We start from the raw sequence: 19,913 nt of genomic DNA, 5'->3' as shown, positions 1-19,913 counted from the left end.
AAAAAAAACAAAAGGACTTGCAGTGGTGGTCCCCAGGCCAGCAGCACCAGGACCACCCCACCCATCAGAAATGCAAATTCTCAGGGCCACCTCACATCTACCGAATCAAAGTTCTCGGGGTAGGACCAGGTAATTTGTGTCTTAACAGGTCCTCTAGATGTCTGTGATTGTGTTTAAGTTTATGAACCACTGACCTACAAATCAACACAAATCCTGGTTTTGTAGAAATAGGGTGTTCATGGAATAAAGAACCCATTTAGGTAGAGAAACTAAGGCAGGAAAATGGAGTAGTTTAGCCTAAATCAAATCAAAATTACCAACGGAAATGGGGTAAACCCTCAAGTTGGATGCCAATGATTTTAACCATGTCTCCTCTGTGAAGGACTGATTATCTTCTTTTATTTTTGAGACAGAGTCTCCCTCTGGAGTGAGTGCAGTGGCGTGATCTTGGCTCACTGCAAGCTCTGTCTCTCGGGTTGACACCATTCTCCTGCCTCAGCCTCCCAAGTAACTGGAATTACAGGAGCCGCCACCACACGCAGCTAATTCTTTTGTATTTTTAGTAGAGACGGGGTTTCACCTTGTTAGCCAGGATGGCCTCTATCTCCTGATCTTATGACTCACCCACCTTGGCCTCCCAAAGAGCTGGGATTACAGGCTTGAGCCACCGCGCCCGGCCTGATTATCTTCTCAACCTACTGATAATTATTTTCCAATCAAGTTAAAGGCGTGTTGATTCAGTCTCTGTGACATTTTGACAAATTTCTTCAACGCTTTCTCTTTTTTTTTTTTTTTTTTGGAGAACCTACTGTGGGGCACAGCCCCACTCCAATCTGTGATGATTTCACAAGCTTTCATCTGGGCCCTGCTGAAGTCCTGCCTCATACATCATAGAATCTGAATATACGACAAGAATCTTTGTTCACTCAAGTTTATTTCATTAGCACCTCCAATTTTAGACACACCCACATCACATCTTCCTCCCACCGAGCATTCAGTCTTCCAATAGGCAGAACAGCAACTCTGAGGCTCGGTTTATAAGCCTTGGAGAGTGGGGAGGGATCCTTGTCACCAAGATCATTTAACAAATTTGGAAAACACATAAGAATCAATAAAGGCGCACTGCTTGGAAACTGCACAACAATGTCAAATACTAGTTTTAAAGAATGGCAACTTTCATAACAGCTCGTATTCACCACAGCCAAAAACTGCAAATGACCCAAATATCCATCAAAAGGACAACAGGCAAATAAATGATGGTATATTCATAGACTGGAATGCCACAAAAGCAAAAAAAAGGATGAGCTACTGATACCTGCCACAACACAGGTAGATCTCATAGACATTACATATGTGAAATCCAGTTGCCAGCTCCCCAAAATGCATACCAGTTATCTGAAGTTCAAAAGCAAGCAAAACTGATAGTGATAGAAGTCAGAGCAATGATTAGCTGGGGGTGATGACTGACTGGAAAGGGGTAGGAGGGAATCTTCCAGAAGACAGATAATTTTTTTTTTTTTTTGGGACGGAGTTTCGCTCTTGTCGCCCAGGCTGGAGTGCAATGACACGATCTCAGCTCACTGCAATCTCTGCATCCCAGGTTCAAGTGATTCTTGTGCCTCAGCCTCCCAAGTAGCTGGGATTTGAATACAGGTGTGCGCCACCATGCCCTGCTAATTTTTGTATTTTTAGTAGAGACAGGGTTTCACCACATTGGCCAGGCTGGTCTCGAACTCCTGACTTCAGGTGATCCGCCTGTCTCAGCTTCCCAAAGTGCTGGAATTACAGGTGTGAAACACTGCACCCAGCCAAGACAGTGATTTTTATAAAATGTAGGTAAATGGCCGGGCGTGGTAGCTCACGCCTGTAATCCCAGCACTTTGGGAAGCTGAGGCAGGAGGATCACGAGGTCAGAAGATGGAGACCATCCCGGCTAACACGGTGAAACCCCGTCTCTACTAAAACTACAGAAAATTAGCCAGGCATGGTGGCAGGTACCGGTAATCCCAGCTACTCAGGAGGCTGAGGCAGAAGAACTGCTTGAACCTGGGAGGAGGAGGCTGCAGTGAGCCAAGACCACACCAATGCACTCCAGCCTGGGGTGACAGAGGGAGAGTCTGTCTCAAAAAAAAAAAAAAGAAGACACAGTCTTGTTCTGTTGTGCAGGCTGAGTGCAGTGGCATAATCAAAGCCCACTGAAGCCTCCTAGGCTTGAGGGATCCTCCTGCCTTAGTCTCCCAAGTAGCTATGACTACAGAAACATGCTACCATGCCCAGCTAATTTTTTCCCCCCAAAGAGAAACGGTCTTGCTATGCTGCCCAGGCTGGTCTTCCAACTCCTGGCCTCAAGCCATCCTCCCGCCTCAGCTTTCCAAAGTGGTGGAATTATAGGCATGAGCCGCCATGCCCAGCCTATACTATGTGTTTTATATGCAGGATGTCACTTCATCCTCACAACCCCCTCAGGGAGATTTTATTATTGTTTCTGTTTAAAGACTAGGAGACCAAGGCTCAAATCTGTAAAAGACCACAGAGATATCAGTAGCAGAGCTGACAGCAAAACTCCCATCTGATGTCAAGTCAAGCTATTAACAAATACACAATACTACCTCTCGAGAAAACAGGAAGCAGAGGCAAGCCCCCTCACACAAAAACTCTAAGAAGCAGAGATAATACCAGAGAACAGAAACACACACTGTTCATAACAATGATCCTATGACATTTTTAAAAAATTAAACTATATTTTATACTATTTAATCATGCAGACCAGACACAGAGAAATATTTAATATAACTCAGTAAGAAATCATATATACACACGCACTTTAAAACTCCAAGGCTCACCCCTGTATTCCCAGCACTTTGGGAGGCCAAGGTGGGCGGATCACTTGAGGCCAGGGGTTTGAGACCAGCCTGGGCAACATAGTGAAACCCTGTCTCTACCAAAAATACAAAAATTAGCCGGGCGTGGTGGCGCCTGCTCTAGAAGCTGAGGCATGAGAATTGCTTGAACCTGGGAGGCAGAGGTTGCAGTGAGCCGACATTGTGCCACTGCACTCCAGCCTGTGCGACAGAGCAAGATTTCGTCTCAAAAAAAAATAAATAAATAAAAGAGAATTTGATCTAAGTTGAATTAAATCTAATTAAATAAAACATTGCTATGTAACATAAAATAACTTATTTACTATAAATGAATGCCATTCTTGCACAATGTCTTATTAGCAATACTTTGTTGGTTACATTTATTCTATGTACTTGAAGTGGCAAGATACAAAGAATATAATGTCATTTCTATCAAAATATTATCAGGCTTTATTAATTCTGATTGGACTACTTTCTAATTGATAAGTTCTATAGAACACTATGTAAGGAAGCACTAAATTTAAAAACTTTAAGTCAATCATAGGTTGACACTTTTGTAAAATAACTATGAAATGCATTAGTACTGTACTATTACATACCCAGTAACGCAGTAATCTTATTTTTGTGAATAAATTACTAGAAAAATGAAAGTTAAAAAAAAAAAAATACAAGTCCAAATTTCTTCTACTATTTGATTCTACAGACATAAAATTGCTCTATTCAATAACCTATAAATGCTTCTAAAATCTTACTCTCAACTTCTGTATTTATCTCATCACAGACCAGCACCAGTTCACAGGCCACACTTAAGGATCACGAGGTCAAGAAATCAAGACCATGCTGGCCAACATGGTGAAACTCTTTTCTCTACTAAAAATACAAAAATTAGCCGGGCGTGGTGGCAGGCACCTGTAGTCCCAGCTACTGGGGAGGCCGAGGCAGAAGAATCACTTGAACCTGGGAGACGGAGGTTGCAGTGAGCCCAGATCACACCACTGCACTCCAGCTTGGTGACAGAGCAAGACTCCATCTCAAAAAAAAAAAAAAAAAAACTGTCTAGATAAATCAAATACCTAGTATCTATGATAGAAGAGATTCAAATTTCACAAACCTGAATGGTTTCTAGTTGAGTCTTGTCTTTTGGAGAATTACTGACTGATGCTCCTGAGACCACAAGGAACTAACTTCATTTCTCAGTGCCAAACTTCAATAATTTGAAACATAGCAAGGCAGTAAGCAATGCTTATTCTGTTTTTGGCACCTGTATTTAAATTAACTCAAAACGTCTTTTTTCACATCAACAGTGCCACACTGTGTGAAATGTGTGAGCATGTTCCTATTTCAGGACCTTGTGCTGTAAATGTAAGAGTGGCACTGCAAAGGATTATCATTATAAAGAAGAGTTCTACAGAACAAATGTCACTACATCAGGAGATGACCAAGGTGCCTGTGACTCAAGACCAAAAATACAAGCATTTCTTTTAAAGGAAGAATGTGGTTGCTGTTATGTTATAGGTTGAGAAGAAGAATTTTCCAGCTTAGAAAATAATCTTTATCTCCCCGCTTCCCTTCCTACCCACCTCAAATAAAAGAATACTTAAGATGAGCCATGACCTAGCAGAAAGGGATGATACTGGGTTCAAGCCAATTCTAATTTGCTAAATCACCGATCTTCACAATCTTTCATGCAGTGTATTCCTGAAGTCTTCGGACTGCCCTGAGAAATTGTGATTTCATGGAGTAAGGCCACAGGCGGGCCTATAAAGTTATCTGAAAAGGAGATTCTGCCAATAATTCCAAGTACCTATGCCAAAGCTCATCTAAAATGAAGTCAGATTCACAAACTTCCTTTTTTACAGTCAGGGCCATACATTTAAAATCAGGCATTTGTGGTATATGTAACAGTCCTAATACGATAAACTAATGAACTAATTAGTTTGAACAATGAACTAATAAGCAGTAGTTATTAGTTCATTGTACAAGCAGTGAACTAATTTGTGAATGGAAGAACAAGCAGTTTTGAAAATATCAAAGTCTTCAATGAGTAAAATTATTTCACACATTTATTACCCATTAAGTACCTACCATACAAGTATTTACATTATAGAGCTATGTCAAGTATTTTGATAAACAAGCAGAAAAATTTTTAGAACTTAATTTGATTTAAGCACCAGTCTTCTCGAAATATCTTCAACACAATCGCATGCTAAGCTTGAGATGAGGATGTCATCCATTCCTGTACACATCACTATCTACCACCTCTGGGACGCAGGGACTTGACTGGTTTTTCTGGAAGTGGTACTGCATTAGCAACCTTACTGGCTGTCTCTACTGTGTCCCCAGAAAAAAAGGGGTTCATTTTGGTCCCAGAAAGTAACTACTGATTATTGGAAACATTTCTTCACTTCTCAGGAACTACACTCTTCAGTGGGAGTTTTGAGTACCACAGCCCAGGATTCTCATCTGAGTACAAAGCCTAGGTTTTGGGATTTTGTTTTTGTTTTTTTTTTTGAGACAAGTTATCTCTCTATTGCCCAGGCTTGAGTGCTGTGGTGTGACCATAGCTCACTCACTGCACCCTCGAACTCCTGGGCTCAAACAATCCTCCAGCCTCAGCCTCCCAAGTAGCTGGGACTACAGGCACATGCAACCATGCCTGGCTAATTTTTTTTTTTTTTTTTTTAATTTTTTTGTAGAGATGGGGCCTGTCTTTGTGGCCGAGGTTGGTCTGGAACTCCTGGACTCAGGTAATCATTCCACCTTGGCATCCCAATATGCTGGGATTACAGGCATGAGCCACTGTGCCCAGCCAAAGCTTAGTTTTCATCAACGGCAGTGGTTCTCAATGTAGGGAGATTTTGCTCTCCATCCCCCAAGGCCACTTACAGGAATAAATGGCAACGTCTGCAGACATTCTGAGTTTTGACAATTAGAGTGGGTGTGGGGATTTTACCAGCATCTAGTGGGCAGAAGCCATGGACGCCATTCAACATCATACGATGCACAAGATAGCCCCCACGACAAAAGGTGAGCAGTGTCACTGTGGAAACACCCAGATCTGTGGTGTTATTTGTGCTCATCCTAAAATGACTATTTACCAGATCTTCTTTTTTCAGAAACAACTATCAAGATATTTCTGGCAAGGATCTGATTACCTGAATCTACCACATCACTCTTATATTTACCTGAAAGGAATATAGGATGTCTCTCCAAAGATTAATATTCTATATGCTTCTTCTGGAGTTCTCCCCAAATATATAACCTATGTTTGGAAAAAAGAAGAAAAAGGCAATTTATTTCTAAGTGAAGGTACAGTGCTGTCACTGTGAAGTCAATTTTGTCCAATTTCCAACCAACTGAGCCGGGTTCTCCAGCCTTCCCCAGGAGCCCAGGAATCACCCAGAATCCTGTCCACAGGTTTCTTTTTTGTTTAAATCCTCCATTGCTGGTTTCTGTTGTTTGCAGCATGAGCCCTGACCAACAACTCTTCACAGCAACCTTTTGTGGTAAGACGCACGGTATTTTAAAAACAGATTTTCCGAATCAAGATGTTAGACCGATCCCATGCTTTTACCTCCCCTCCTTCCTGCAAGTGCACTGAAATGACAGCTCAGCAGCGTGTAGGAGATGGGGGCAGGGTTAGAATGGGGGGAAGTGGAAAGAGACACAAAAGCAGAACACAGACGTGATTAACTCTGTCCATGGAGGTGTAAGGGCTTGCAATACTGAACGAGTTGATTATCCAACTGCCCTTGCTTTTGATGCTCATTGACTTCTTTTGTCCTTAGAACTATGCTATGCTTTGACTTTAATCTGGGAGAATACCTCAAGTATATTCTTCAGCATTTGAGGTCTATAGTTGGTATTCCTTGCATTTCCAAACATTCCTTTTTTCCCCTTGACCTTTATTATTTGACTACTACATGTAGGATTTTTGGTCTGTAGTCATTTCCTCTCGATAGTTTCTAGATAATGTTCCCATGTCTTCTCACTTCTAGTGTTACAGAAGTATTTTACTGGTCTAAGTATCTCTGACTGCTCCTTACAAGTAACCTGTTTGTTCTAGAAATGTGGAGTTTGAGACTTTCACCACCATCTCTCTAAATAAGTCCTCTCCCTACCCCCTATTATATTTGCCTGGGACTTCAGAATCTTCCTGCAGGGCCCTTTCAACTAATGTATGGAAGGTTGGAGTTTGCGGGGGTTGTGGTGGGGAGGAGACACAACATTAAATCTGGCACTTATATTATCACCAAAATTAGGTTGAACTCCAAAGATTACTTTGGGGAAATAGATTTTAAATTTCACTAACAAAAAAAAGAAATCACTAAAAAAAAGGTTAATTGCAAACTTTTTTATCTCCATTATTTAACATGATACATGTGACCTGTTTCCACAACCAAATGGGAAGCATTCTGAAGTTGGGACTCATGTCTCACGGCTTCATTACACACCAATCTGATTCACTGATTTACTTAGCTGAACCCAAATCTACTTACAATAGTTAGGAACATTTTAAATATTTAATAAAAGTTGGTATCAATGCGAAAGTATCACTGGACTAAGAGAAATTTTTCAAAACTCAAAGATCCAGCAAGGATCTTAAAAACTGAGAAACAGACATATCCTAAAACTAGTCATAAGCACTGACTCAGCTTTCAAAGGGCATTTCACCAATTTTCTGACTCAAGACTCATAAACGGAAAATTTTCCCAATGACTAGTCTGTTTCTGTTTTTTTTTTTTTTTTTTTTTTTTTTGAGATGGGGTTTCACTCTTGTTGACTAGGCTGGAGTGCAAAGGCGCGATCTCAGCTCACTGCAACCTCCGCCTCCCAGGTTCAAGCAATTCTCCTGCCTCAGCCTCCCGAGTAGCTGGAACAATAGGCGTGCACCACCACGCCTGGCCAGTTTTTTGTATTTTTAGTAGAGATGGGGTTTCACTATGTTTGCCAGGCTGGTCTCAAACTCCTGACCTCAGGTGATCCGCCCACCTTGGCCTCCCAAAGTACTGGGATTATAGACATGAGCCACCATGCCCGGCCTACACACAGATCTTCTAAGCATCAGCTTGTAAGTCATGAAAAGTAATATATTTTAAAAATCCAGCTTGTTTTTTCCAAATTCCCTTATTCCCTTCCAGTCTCCAATGCATCTATGCCTATTCTAACACTTACCAGATAACATCAGTAAAGTCTTTCATTTTCTCCATTCTATTTTAAGACTTCCTAGCAGATTAAAAAACAAAACAAAACAAAAAAAAAAACTTAAAACTGGCCAGGTGCGGTGGCTCATGCCTGTAATCCCAGGACTTTGGGAGGCCATCGTGGGCAGATCACGAGGTCAGGAGATGGAGACCATCCTGGCTAACACAGTGAAATCCCGTTTCTACTAAAAATACAGAATATTACCCGGGCACAGTGGCAGGCGCCTGTAACCCCAGCTACTCAGGAGGCTGAGGCAGGAGAATCGCTTGAACCCAGGAGGCAGGGGCTGCCGTGAGCCAAGATCGTGCCACTGCACTCCAGCCTCAGGGACAGAGCAAGAGTCCATCTCAAAAAACAAAAACAAAAAAACAAAATCCTAAAACCAAAAAACAAAACCAAATAAAAAAACACCTCGAAGCCAGTAAGAATGAGAATAGGGTTTGATTCATTTGCGTATTAAAATGAAATCTAGAGACCCGTTTAGGAATTTCTCTAAATTTCTAAGGCCTTCTCTCAAATTTTATACAAATTTTTCCTTAAGCACCAGTTTAAGATAATTTTTCCTACTTGCAATTGCTGTTCTTTGGGTTCTTTAATTAGTAAAACTGCAATGGTATTACTTTCTCCTAACTTTCAAAACAAAAATAGTCTCTAATACATTAAGGACTGTGGTTTAGCCTTGGAACACTAGTTTGATTCAAAGAACCGCAAGAACAATGTAACATTTTTTCCTGTGGGGGAAAAAACCCTAAATTCCTGATGATGAACTTTAAAAGACTGTAATTTAAAAATCCAGTTGGGGAATGCCTGCACATAAAAAATAATGTCAAGCATAATTAGATAAACTGAAGGAAGTTTACAGATGCAGAATAATTCCACTTATGTAACTATCAAAGACATATTTGCCAATCTGTAACTTTTACCTTCTTTTCTTTTTTGGCCAGGCATGAAGGAAGTAACTTTTACTTTTACACCTACTCATCTTGCCGATTCAAAAGGCCTTCCCAAATGAAATCATTCTAAATTTATGACTAAAGAAGAATCCTGTAAATGACTCCTACATTAACACAAATTCTCAGATTAGTAAACTCTAAATGGATGCAACTTATGATCTATCACCGTGTTTCTGGCAGTCTGGACACTTGGCGTTTCTCAAATTCTTTTGATATATTTTCATGAGAAGCAATATATATAGAATGCCCACTCTAATTCCACAGTGCTGGTTAAGAACAGGAAACAACAAATGATGACCAAGAGAGCTGCTGACCAGTTGTGATCGCCAGCTTCCCAGACAACCCCAGAGAATCTCATCTGCTGGCATGTCCACCCTTGTGCGGTCCCCTCCCACAGTGAACGGGGTGTCCCGTGTAACGAACAGGATACTGTAGTAATAGGGTGTGGTTTCGGAGACCAGATCATAAAAGAGGCAGCTACTGTCTTGCTTTCTCTTAGAACCCTCGCTCTGGGTACAGCAAGCTGTTATTTTGGGAGCATACTCAAGCAGTCCACGTGGTATGGAAGAGAGGCCGCCTGCCAGCAACTGGCACTAACCTGCCAGGTATGTGACTGAGCCCCCTTATAGGTGGACCCTCCAGGTGAGTGCAGCCCAGACACGGCCCAGAACCAGACCAGACCCATCCAAGTTAAGCAACTCCCAGATGCCTAACTCACAGACACGGTCTGAGACAATGTGTACTGTCGTTTTAAGTCACAACGTTTTGCGGTAATTCGCTGGGCAGCAATAGTGTGCAGCAGCACACTCAGTGAGTAAGGAAATGGCCATTTCCATTTGTTAAAAGTGAATAAACAAATACATGAGGCGTAAGCACAGAGACTCAGCTTAGGAAGCATCAGTAATACCTTGTTTCTCTAGGATAAAGACTCTTTGAACGAGCAAATATCATACACACACACACACACACACACACACACAAATACTATGGTTGAAAATGCTTGAGACTGGTGTGGTTTTCAAAGTCATGGTACAAAGTTCTTTTTTTGCTGAACAATACCTCAGCCATTCCCAGGACTTCCCACCACCCCCGTTTTCTAGAATCACCATCTGCACGCCCGAGTCCCTGTGAGGACGCTGGACCCCTTGATTACTGACATACGTTTCAAAACCTGGGAGGTACTGAACTAGCAGTGATGGAAGAACAAGCAACTGAGGCAAAAGGATCCCAACTGCATTACTTCTCCTTTCAGTGTTTCAATGCTGACAGGACAAATCACGGAAACCCAATTAGACATGTGCTTCCTATTTCTACTAGTATGTGCAGGATTCTGAAGCTTTATTTATATACTTAGAGAGCCTCGGTACAATTTACAACCCAAACGTCACACAAGTGAGTGCATCCCAGAGCTGAGAGCCACAAAGGATATTGAAATTCCAGCAACAAATGTGGCAGCCTGAGTAACCAGGAAATCCTGGAGAGATGTCACAATGTTTCCAGCACTTCAAGACTCTTGTGACTATTTTCATGTCAGCCAGATGATACAGTCTTTCCTATGCCAAGAATTTGATTGATCATAAAAAAAAAAAAATCATTCTCTCCAGATTAACAAAGAATGCTTGCAAATCAATGCAAGTTGAAGACAGGCTCACACATTCAACTGCTCAATAAAAAAGGTGAGCAGGGGAAAGAACACAGAGAATAAAAAAGTAAATAAAAGAAAATCACTTTCATAGCTCCTGCACAAAACTGGTTAAGAAAAAAACTGTCGTTAAAAAAAAAACCTCGGATGAACTTACATTTCAATAGTTTTAACTTTTAAAATTACTTTTACTTATATATATATACGGTAGGTTAGCATAATGATGCTCAATTTCGACAAAATGAAACTGGAAGTTCAGAGTAGCAAACACGTATCTACCAACTCTGCTAATAAAAATAGTGAATTGGCCCTGGGTATTAGTACACATTTGAGTGGTAGGGACATTTTTTAAAGACAAAGTAAATAATCTTGATTTTTTTAAAAAATGAAATTTCCTAATTTTTAACCATAGAGTAAAACAATCCACAACTATTTATAATGCTCTGTGAGTTTCATAAAACTGGCAGGCTACAACTTTCCAGACCTTGGCATCAACTGCTTATCCAAGATCACACTGCCTATTATTGCTGGAAGAGGGCCTGCTCCTCGGGCTTTATTATGGACAGGAACTCATCCTATCCAAAACAAGGGCCGGAACAAAGACAGGACCCAGAATTCCAGAAAGCTTAACGGATCTGCAGTCAAGGATCTCAAGCCGTCAGAGAGCCTTTTCTCCTCACATCTTCCCCAAGTTAACAGCACCCAGCGAGCACCACAGGCAGTGGAAACGCCTGTCAGGAGCCCTCGGGTGGCAAGGGAAGTCAAACTGTGATGCAGTGTGAGCAGGGCAGCCAGCTGCCTCCCACCGGGCCGGTTCCCAAGGCAACACCAGCTTCCCACTGAGGGCCTGTGCCCTCCCTTTGCTCAGCCCAGTTCGCCTTACACTAGCTGGGGCCTGGCTACTACTGACAGTTGCCTCGTGCTATTTGCCCTGCCTTTCACAGACGCCCAGGAAGGGTGTCATGACCTCATTCTGTCCTCCAGCCTCTGCTGTCCCATCTGGGCAGCTGTTTGTTGAACTGGATTCTTAGCCAAGGCGTCTAGATCCTCATTCTCTGCTCCCTTGTCTTAACTTCCCAACTGATCCCTTCCTCCTGCAGGCAGCTTAACCCAGCACTGGCTATTCTGAGTCCAAGAAAAATCATTTAAAAAGTGGGACCACAGATTCAAAAGATCATCATTAAATAACAAAGTCCTTGAGCTCTTATCATAACCATAGAGGCAATCTCAAATTTACTGCAATTTAGAATTCTACTCACAGATTGCTGAATTACTATATTCTTAAATTTAATTTAGTATCATCATTTTCAACACAAATGCTTACAAGGTAAGCCATTCTTACAGCTATACGAACTGCTTAAACATAAAAAATAATAATATGCAGTGATAAATTCTGAACAGGGAACCTACATGTTACAATTAGCTCCACCAAAGTAATCTATTAAACATTAGAGGAAAGCAAATTTGTAAGCTATGTGCCAAAAGTTTGCTTGTGTCATTTATTTTATACACAAAATGCTTGGCATTTATTTTACACACGGAAAGATGTTAGAAATGGTGGTTAATTTCCCAGGCTAGCCCTCAAAAGTACATTTAACCCATAGAAGAGATGAATACCATGTATCTTCAGAAAACCTAACTGCTGTGGCAGGAAGATGTAACCAAAGTTGAAAGACAAATACCATTATGTTCTCACTCACATGGAGGAGCTAAGTAAGTTGATTTTATGGAGGCCAAGAGTAAAATAAGAATTACCAGAGGCTGGGAAGGGCGTTGTGTGGTCAGGGGGAGTGAAGAGAGGTTGGTTCGTTGGTACAAATGTACAGTTAGAAGAAACAAGTTCTAGTGTTAGCGCAGTAGTGTGACTATAGTTTACAATAACTTACTGTGTATTTCGAAACAGGAAGATTTAAAATGCTCTCAACACAAAGAAATGACAAATGTTTGAGGTGATGGATACCACAACTGCCCTAATTTTGCTGTCACACATTATATGCATTTATCAAACTATCACATGTACCCCATAAATATGTACAATTATGTATCAATAAAAAAGTTTAAAATTGTATGTAAACATAAAACATATATGTACACAACACCCATCTGTACATATACACACACGTACACATGTCCTATTTCTATAAATATAAAAGCTTCTTTTTAAAAGATTTTTCTACATTTCTCGAAAGTACAAATATGGATTTTGTGTATGACATTTTTACAACAAAATTAACAAAACAAAATTTCCAACTTTTCTTTCCAAAAGGATCTTTTTTATTATGAATTTGTTTTGAAAAGCACTTAAAAATTTCCCCTTAAAATTTCACCTTTACTTTGAAATGACAGGTTAAGTATCATTACCCCACAATCTGGCTAGGTCACAACCACTGGCTTAAACAGGGCAGCAAACTTATTTTTAAAACAATACAGTATGTTTACCATTTTGTGAATAAACAAACAAAAGCTCAAGTCATCTTTCATATTTTTCAGCTCTTACAGTGGTGCAGAAGATTTTTAGCTTCTAATTTGTCACCTAAGAGTCTACCATTCAGATAGCTGAACGGGAAAGTCATTTACCGGGCCACATGAAGAGCAGTACTTCGAAACACAATAAAGACAAGAGTTCTCAACTCGCTCTTCTCACTTCTTGTAACACACACGTGACGCCTGACCGTCTGTCAAAAGGACTGACTGTGGGCATGTCAATTCATATTTTACACATTTGTGAAGCCTCACCTCTTCTGTTTTTAAGATAAAAAATAAATATAACACTTTATTTCCATGACAACCAAAAAAAAATCAAAAACCTCATCAACCACACCCCCAACACCAACAAAACCACATCCACAATCAACACCCTCACATCACCAACACAATCAACACACAAAAAAAACAACACTCCCACTCACAACAACACAACAAAAAAAATCCACACCACAAATCACACACCAACAAACCATAAAGGATTATCTCACACTCTCTGCCCATCCCACATTAGGTCTTTCTGTGTACACAAGCATGACGGAAACATGGTTCCTTTCAGAAGCCCTGAATTTAAAAAGGACTGATAAAAATAAACAGTCAGTCTATTTGGAATATTTCCTTCCTAAAGATTCCTCCTCCAGATTTTTTTGGTTTTGTTTTAACATTACCATGCCAAGTCAAACACTCTCCAAAATTCCCGACAACTCCAGAAAACGTTAGCAAGGATGCGGATCGATCTATAGGGAACTGTCACTCATCTCTACAAATCTTTAACCAGAGGATTTAATACATTTTAACCAGATCAAAGCTTCACTTGCTTTGATGTTTTATCTTTTGAGGTGTCCATATTTTATCTTGACACTGCTTTTCTACTATGAATACATTTCCTTTTCTTGGAAGTTTTTCTCCTGCTTCCCTGCCTATCAACACTACAGTTCCCAATTCCTATTTTAGCAGCCAGCTATGGTTGCAAAGGCTTCTGTCACAGCCAAGAGCTATAATCCTCCTGCCAAGCTAGCTCCTCACTGGGTAGAGTAATAAATGCGAGTGAAGATCCAAATTTGCTTACCTGGCACTTCCCTAACCAATCAAATCAATACTAACCTGAAGGTGTGAAATTCTGGAAGGATTTCTAAACCTATGTTAACTATAGAAAAATAAGCTTCTGTGGGCCAAAATACAACCATAAACAAAGTCAAAAGGCCAACATAAAACTGGAAACAAATACGCCAAAAAAATTTCAGTAAGTACGTCAAGGGGTTGTGGTTTGTTCACTAGTAGTTTAAAAACAACAGCAACAAGACTTAAAAAGAGTGCGTTCTTATTTATAAACATAAACTTATCACATGTTCTGTTTCTGTTTTTAAGACCACGCTGACTGAGTTCCCACCATGCCCACAGCCACCTTCAGAGGGGTTCTTCACACTGCAGTCCCTGTGCCTGGCTCCTCAAGACGCTACCATCTCAGGGACATCTCATCTGACCAGAGACAGTGACTGACCCAGAAGTAGCCCGGCCTGGCCCCTCTGCTTTGGAGTTCCGCTCAGGAGCACTTAGATGGAACTTCAGCCATCCAGACTTTGTCTAGAGCAGTGTAAAGGCAAGACACACAAAGAAGGGAGGGAACTTTTTCTGTCACAACAAGGACCCTTCTCCAGGGTTCCCTTTAATATTTTATGAATCTCAAGAATTCTGGCTGAATCCCTTTTTCTATAAAGCTGTCATGATTTATTTTAATCTAGGAGGCTCCTCTCCCCACTGACTGGCCAAGTAATAAGACCAAATGTCCCAGTTAAAACACCCACTTCTCCATACTCTCTTTCTTTCTTGGGGTGACACACAGACTTTCTTTCTTTTCTTTCTTTCTTTCTTTCTTTTTTTTTCTTTTTTTTTGAGATGGGGTCTCATTCTGTTGCCCAGGCTGGAGCGCAGTGGTGCGATCTCGGCTCACTGCAACCTCTGCCGCCCACGTTCACAGAAAATAATTTTAAAAGGGTCCGGTAAGGCATGCCAGAGGTAAGGAGCAAGCTAGAAGTACAGAAGAAAGAACTTAAAGAGCTCCAAAAGCAACCCTTTTTTTCAAGTCTAGGAGAGAGTAACTATTCCACTGATGGTGGGGTGGAGGCGGAAGAAATATCCCCTGGCCACTCCCCACTGAACAGAGTGGCCGGCTTTCCTACCACCAAACACATGGGGGTACTGCCCTGGAGGAACTCTAAGCTGGCTCTGGAAAATGGCAGCTTTCAGGGCCCCTGCAGATGAATCCACTGGGTGCCAAACAAAATATGACTCTTCAAAAAACAAATCGTTTCCATCACAGTTACAAATAAATGAAATTCACAACTCTTATGTAAATACTGCTATTCCAAGCACGTTTCCAATGATCCGAATGGAGCACCTGATGGCATGTGTATGTAATCCATGTGGTATGTAACCCATCTTCCGACAACACTGACATCCCATGGCCTCCTGCTAGATGTTTTGATGAGAAAGGAGATGACCTTAATTAGGGGAAAAATGCCTAGATTCAAATTTTATAAAGCACTCAAGTGATGTGCTTTAATTTTCTTAAAAATGTTTAGAAAATTAATAGTGGGGTCCTGACCCCAGTAAGATGATTTTACAACTCACTAAATGGATCACAAGTGAATAGAAATGCTTTGCAGCACGATTTTCCACACTTAAGTGCCATATAACATAAACCTTTGCCAAAGTAGTTGGTCACTTTTTAAAAAAATATAGACTTTTTTCCCCGAGCAGTTTTAGGTTCACAGCAAAACTAAGTGGAAGGTACAGGAGATCTCTCATCTACCCGCTCCTTCCACATAAGCACAGCTTCCTTGAGTTGGTCAATTTTTTAAAAGCAATACATGTTCTTGCTGGAGAGAAATCAAGACATTATCTTGATTTCAAAATTCTGACTGCAAATGTAAAGAAGCACTGTTGTGTGCATTTTTATGAATACATTAGGAAAACAAATACTTACCATGTAGCATCCAACAAGGAAGGCAGCATTTGCTTGTTTTCTCTGATCAGAGCCAGTAAAATGAACAATTTTCTTCCTTAACATTGTAATGGACTGCATAAAAATAAATAGCTGTTAGCATTTTCTTTTTAATTTCAAGTCTTCCACAATTTCATTTTGTGATGAAGATTAATTCCAAATCCCACAATGTATAACCATTCGCATTATTAGCAAGACCTTTGAAAAGATGAAGATTGATACCCACAAATACCATATACCTTCCCATAAAAAGGCACATTCTGGGATGAGAATGGACATACAATTAGAGAAGAGGGGAGGAGACATGAATGGACATATGCTTAAAGCACGGGCTGCCTCTAAAAGAACAAAGCAAGAGTGATAGAAAAGACAACCTTTCCTTCTGTTTGGTTTTTAAAGAAATTTAAAAAGTTAAAATAAAAAGGTCTACAGAATTGTCTACAGTGTTATAAGCCAGGGCAGTGAATAACCAGGGGAGGCGTGTGCAGAGACAGGAACTGGAAGACAGCATGGAGGGCTGCTGTGAGGCGCCGCCAGTGCACTGCTCCTGACCTGGTGATCAAGATAATCATCTATGTATATTTCATTTGTGAAAGTTTACCGAGCTCTACATCCATGATGTGTATATATTTCTATTTATATGTTAAAATTTTTCTGGCAGGTGCGGTGGCTCACGCCTGTAATCCCAGTACTTGGGGAGGCTGAGGCGGACGGATCACGAGGTCTGGAGTTTGAGACCAGCCTGACCAACATGATGACACTCCATCTCTACTAAAAATACAAATATTAGCTGGGCGTGGTGGCGCAGCACGCGCCTGCAATCCCAGCTACTCAGGAGGCTGAGGCAGGAGAATCCTTTGAACCAGGGAGGTGGAAGTTACAGTGAGCCCAGAATGATCCATTGCGCTCCAGCCTGGGCAACAAGAGCGAAACTCTGTCTCAGGAAAGAAAAAAAAAAAAAAAAAAGAAAAGGAAGAAGAAAAAATGGACTGAAACATTTTTGGTTGACCCAAAGACTAAAAGTCCACAGATGGTTGAGTACAGGAAAAAAAAATAATTTTTCCAAAATTAAAGCAAAGGAACAAATGCTGGGGGAAGAGAGAATTATTTTTAGCTTCCTAGCCCTGCATGAAACAAAAGACCTGCTACTGGCAACTGGAAAAAGGAGGGGGAACTCAAATGCACAAGGCCATAAATAGTTATACTCCTATTTAAGAAAGGCAAAAAAGAAGAGTCTCCAGCTTTGTAGCAATATGTAGTGAACAGAGCTTTGATGGTCAAAGAAAAACATCTGCCTTACCCATAAATTTTTAATTAAAGCATGTTAAAATTCTAATTAAAAAAAAATTTTATTTCCTCTCTGTACTCCATTAAAGTTTTTTTTAAGTGCCTGTCCCACAAAGCAGTATTTTCTAGTTGAGAATTTACAGTGACTGATTTGGAACTGCTAGTTAGCAGTACATACATAACTTCCTACCGTGCATGGCCAACAATTCAGTGTTTTACATACACAAATGTGGTCCAAGTTCAAACCAATACAAATATACTTGCATAACTCTCAGTGATACAGCCTTAATGACGTACTATTTGCCCTAGATTCTCATGCCCCTTAATTGTATGTATGAAGGATTATGTAGTACAATATCACGGGAGTTTCAAAATAGGAGAGAAAGTAAGATGAGTTCATCTTTCTTGTTAGTTTGCTATCACTCCCCATCAAAATGAAGGCAGAAAGAACAACAGCCAGAGCAAGGGAAGAGTTTCTCTTGTTAGGTTTCAGTTCCATTAGGTCAGACAATACACGGTTCACTTAATTAACTGATTCCCACTTTGGCTTTTCAAGTATTTGGGCATCACTAACTCAAACTAGAACCAAATGACTCAAACTGTCCATTCAAAATTCTAGAAAACAAATATGTACACTGTGACCTTATACAATAAAAAACCATATGCATGTCCCAAACACCACCGCAGTGAGAAACATGGCATTTCGTTTTTAAAAAGAGATGTTTTCCTTACCTTCGTCCCCCATCTCAAGCTAACAATGATTACTTAAGTCAAATCTTAAATAAAGACTTTACCTTTAATTTCTTATTTATCTTGCAACAATATCTGTAAACCATTGCCAGATTGAGTGGTCCAAAATCTGCGTAGAAGCTTTAAAAATGAAAAATAAAAATGTGATGTACATTCTAGATGCTCTGAATATAAATGCCTTTTTTGGGTCTATAAGATCAAATTAAGATGAGAAAGCATATACCAAATAGTTATGGGCCAATACAACTTAAAGGTACTGTTTTACTAGTGGAAGACTATTCTAGTAAATAATGCCTATTCAAAAATACCACAAGTGCTACAACGCCTATATGTAACCTCAATGAACATGAACATACCTTCTAAATTAAAAAGGGTGTTTTTCCACACATATTTCCAAGGGCAAAACCACAATATCTTACTTAGTACACATTTATATCTCATTGTAGTGTAAATATTAGATTAGCAAATCTAAAAGTTTAAATTTAGGGAGGTTTTTTATTTTTACTCTAAAGGTTTATGTTATTACTACAGGTGAAAAACAAGTATCCTGTAATTAGCAACCAACAGATTTATAATTTTCCCAGGCTGTCCCATTTATAACCATACCTTTAGATTCTTCAAAAAAAAAAAAAAGTTACAATCTTTGAAAGAGCAATACTTACTTCTCATATTCAAGTTCATTATCTATGCTGAAATAATGTACATTTGATGCACTCTTTGGTCTGCTGTAGAGAATGGCAAAACAAAGGCGATCTGAAATGGAAAAATTGCAATGTTCCTTCCTGCAGGTTACAAAAAACGTTTCATATATCATGACACAACTCTTTTCAGATGAAGTCCATTTTTCATTTTATTTCATGCACGTTTCAGATGGTAGGAGTGGTAATGGGTAATTACAAAATATTCCGGCTATTTGGGTGGGTAATAATCAATGAGCACATTTTTAAAAGAGAAACTGCCTTTAACCGTAAGTTTCAAAAGTGGTGATTTTTCATGTAGTGACATGATTTCTAAACAAACCTATTTTTGTAAAAGTTTAGCTCGCCTGGATTAAGACATTTCAGCAAATTGCAGCATGCATATGATGGCTAGCATCAACCTTCTAAGTTTCTAGATGAATTTCACTACGTTTTTCAAGACATCCTAAAAAGTCATTTCAGTAAGAAACTATTTTTTTTTTCTTAAAGAGAAAGAATGCTTTCAAAATTGCTTCAAAATTATCACTTACAGCTATAGAACAAACCATATGTTTCTCCAACTGTTCTCAGGGATCACTTCTTTCTAACTTGGAATCACTACTTCGGTATTTTTACAATTAGACAAATTACCATTAAAACAGAAGCAATGAGAGGTTTCTGCACGATGGGTCTGAGATGAATCTGTGTTGCATAAAAGCACTTAGGCTGCTGTGAGGTTAGCAAGAATGGTAGTGAGTAGTAAGGCTCAGGAGGCTCCACCCTTATTCCTTGCCTAAAAATCCTCGGGTGAAATAAAATCATCCACAATATCTAATAGTAATACTAGTGGTGCTAAGAAAATACACTCACAACGTGGCAAAATCAAGTACAGCCTTTAAAACATATATACTTTCAGCAGAGCCAGCTGGCACCCTTTCCCCAAATGGTAAACTTTTTTTTTTTTTGGATCTGCAATTCAACTCATGCAACTGCTGCGTTTATTTCCTTGTAAACTCCTCAGCTAAAATTTCTTGCAACCACAAACACTCA

General features: G+C 39.9%; 1 protein-coding gene across 15 annotated transcripts in view; it reads right to left on the bottom strand.

The window, feature by feature from the left end:
* CDC14B (cell division cycle 14B) overlaps nucleotides 1-19,913 on the bottom strand; it is a 125,186-nt gene that overhangs the window by 49,993 nt on the left and 55,280 nt on the right. For 13 of the 15 annotated variants that reach the window (XR_007719904.1, XM_050761789.1, XM_050761795.1 and 10 more), the window contains 4 exons: nucleotides 18,849-18,939; nucleotides 18,231-18,306; nucleotides 16,132-16,224; nucleotides 6,047-6,123 (listed from right to left, as the gene is read on the bottom strand). Coding sequence is in view for 14 of the 15 variants with exons in the window: in XM_050761789.1 (XP_050617746.1) it covers nucleotides 6,047-6,123; nucleotides 16,132-16,224; nucleotides 18,231-18,306; nucleotides 18,849-18,939 (337 nt within the window). In the remaining variant the exon portion in view is untranslated. Of the gene's footprint in view, nucleotides 1-6,046; nucleotides 6,124-16,131; nucleotides 16,225-18,230; nucleotides 18,307-18,848; nucleotides 18,969-19,913 lie in introns of all 15 variants that reach the window. The other 2 variants (XM_050761797.1, XM_050761799.1) reach the window with 1 other exon arrangement.

The sequence above is a fragment of the Macaca thibetana genome, chromosome 15 (genome assembly GCF_024542745.1).
Source record: "Macaca thibetana thibetana isolate TM-01 chromosome 15, ASM2454274v1, whole genome shotgun sequence".
NCBI classification, from domain to species: Eukaryota; Metazoa; Chordata; class Mammalia; order Primates; family Cercopithecidae; genus Macaca; species Macaca thibetana.
The sequence above is the reverse complement of the archived record's forward strand: the minus strand, read 5'-3'. Positions and strand labels throughout refer to the sequence as shown.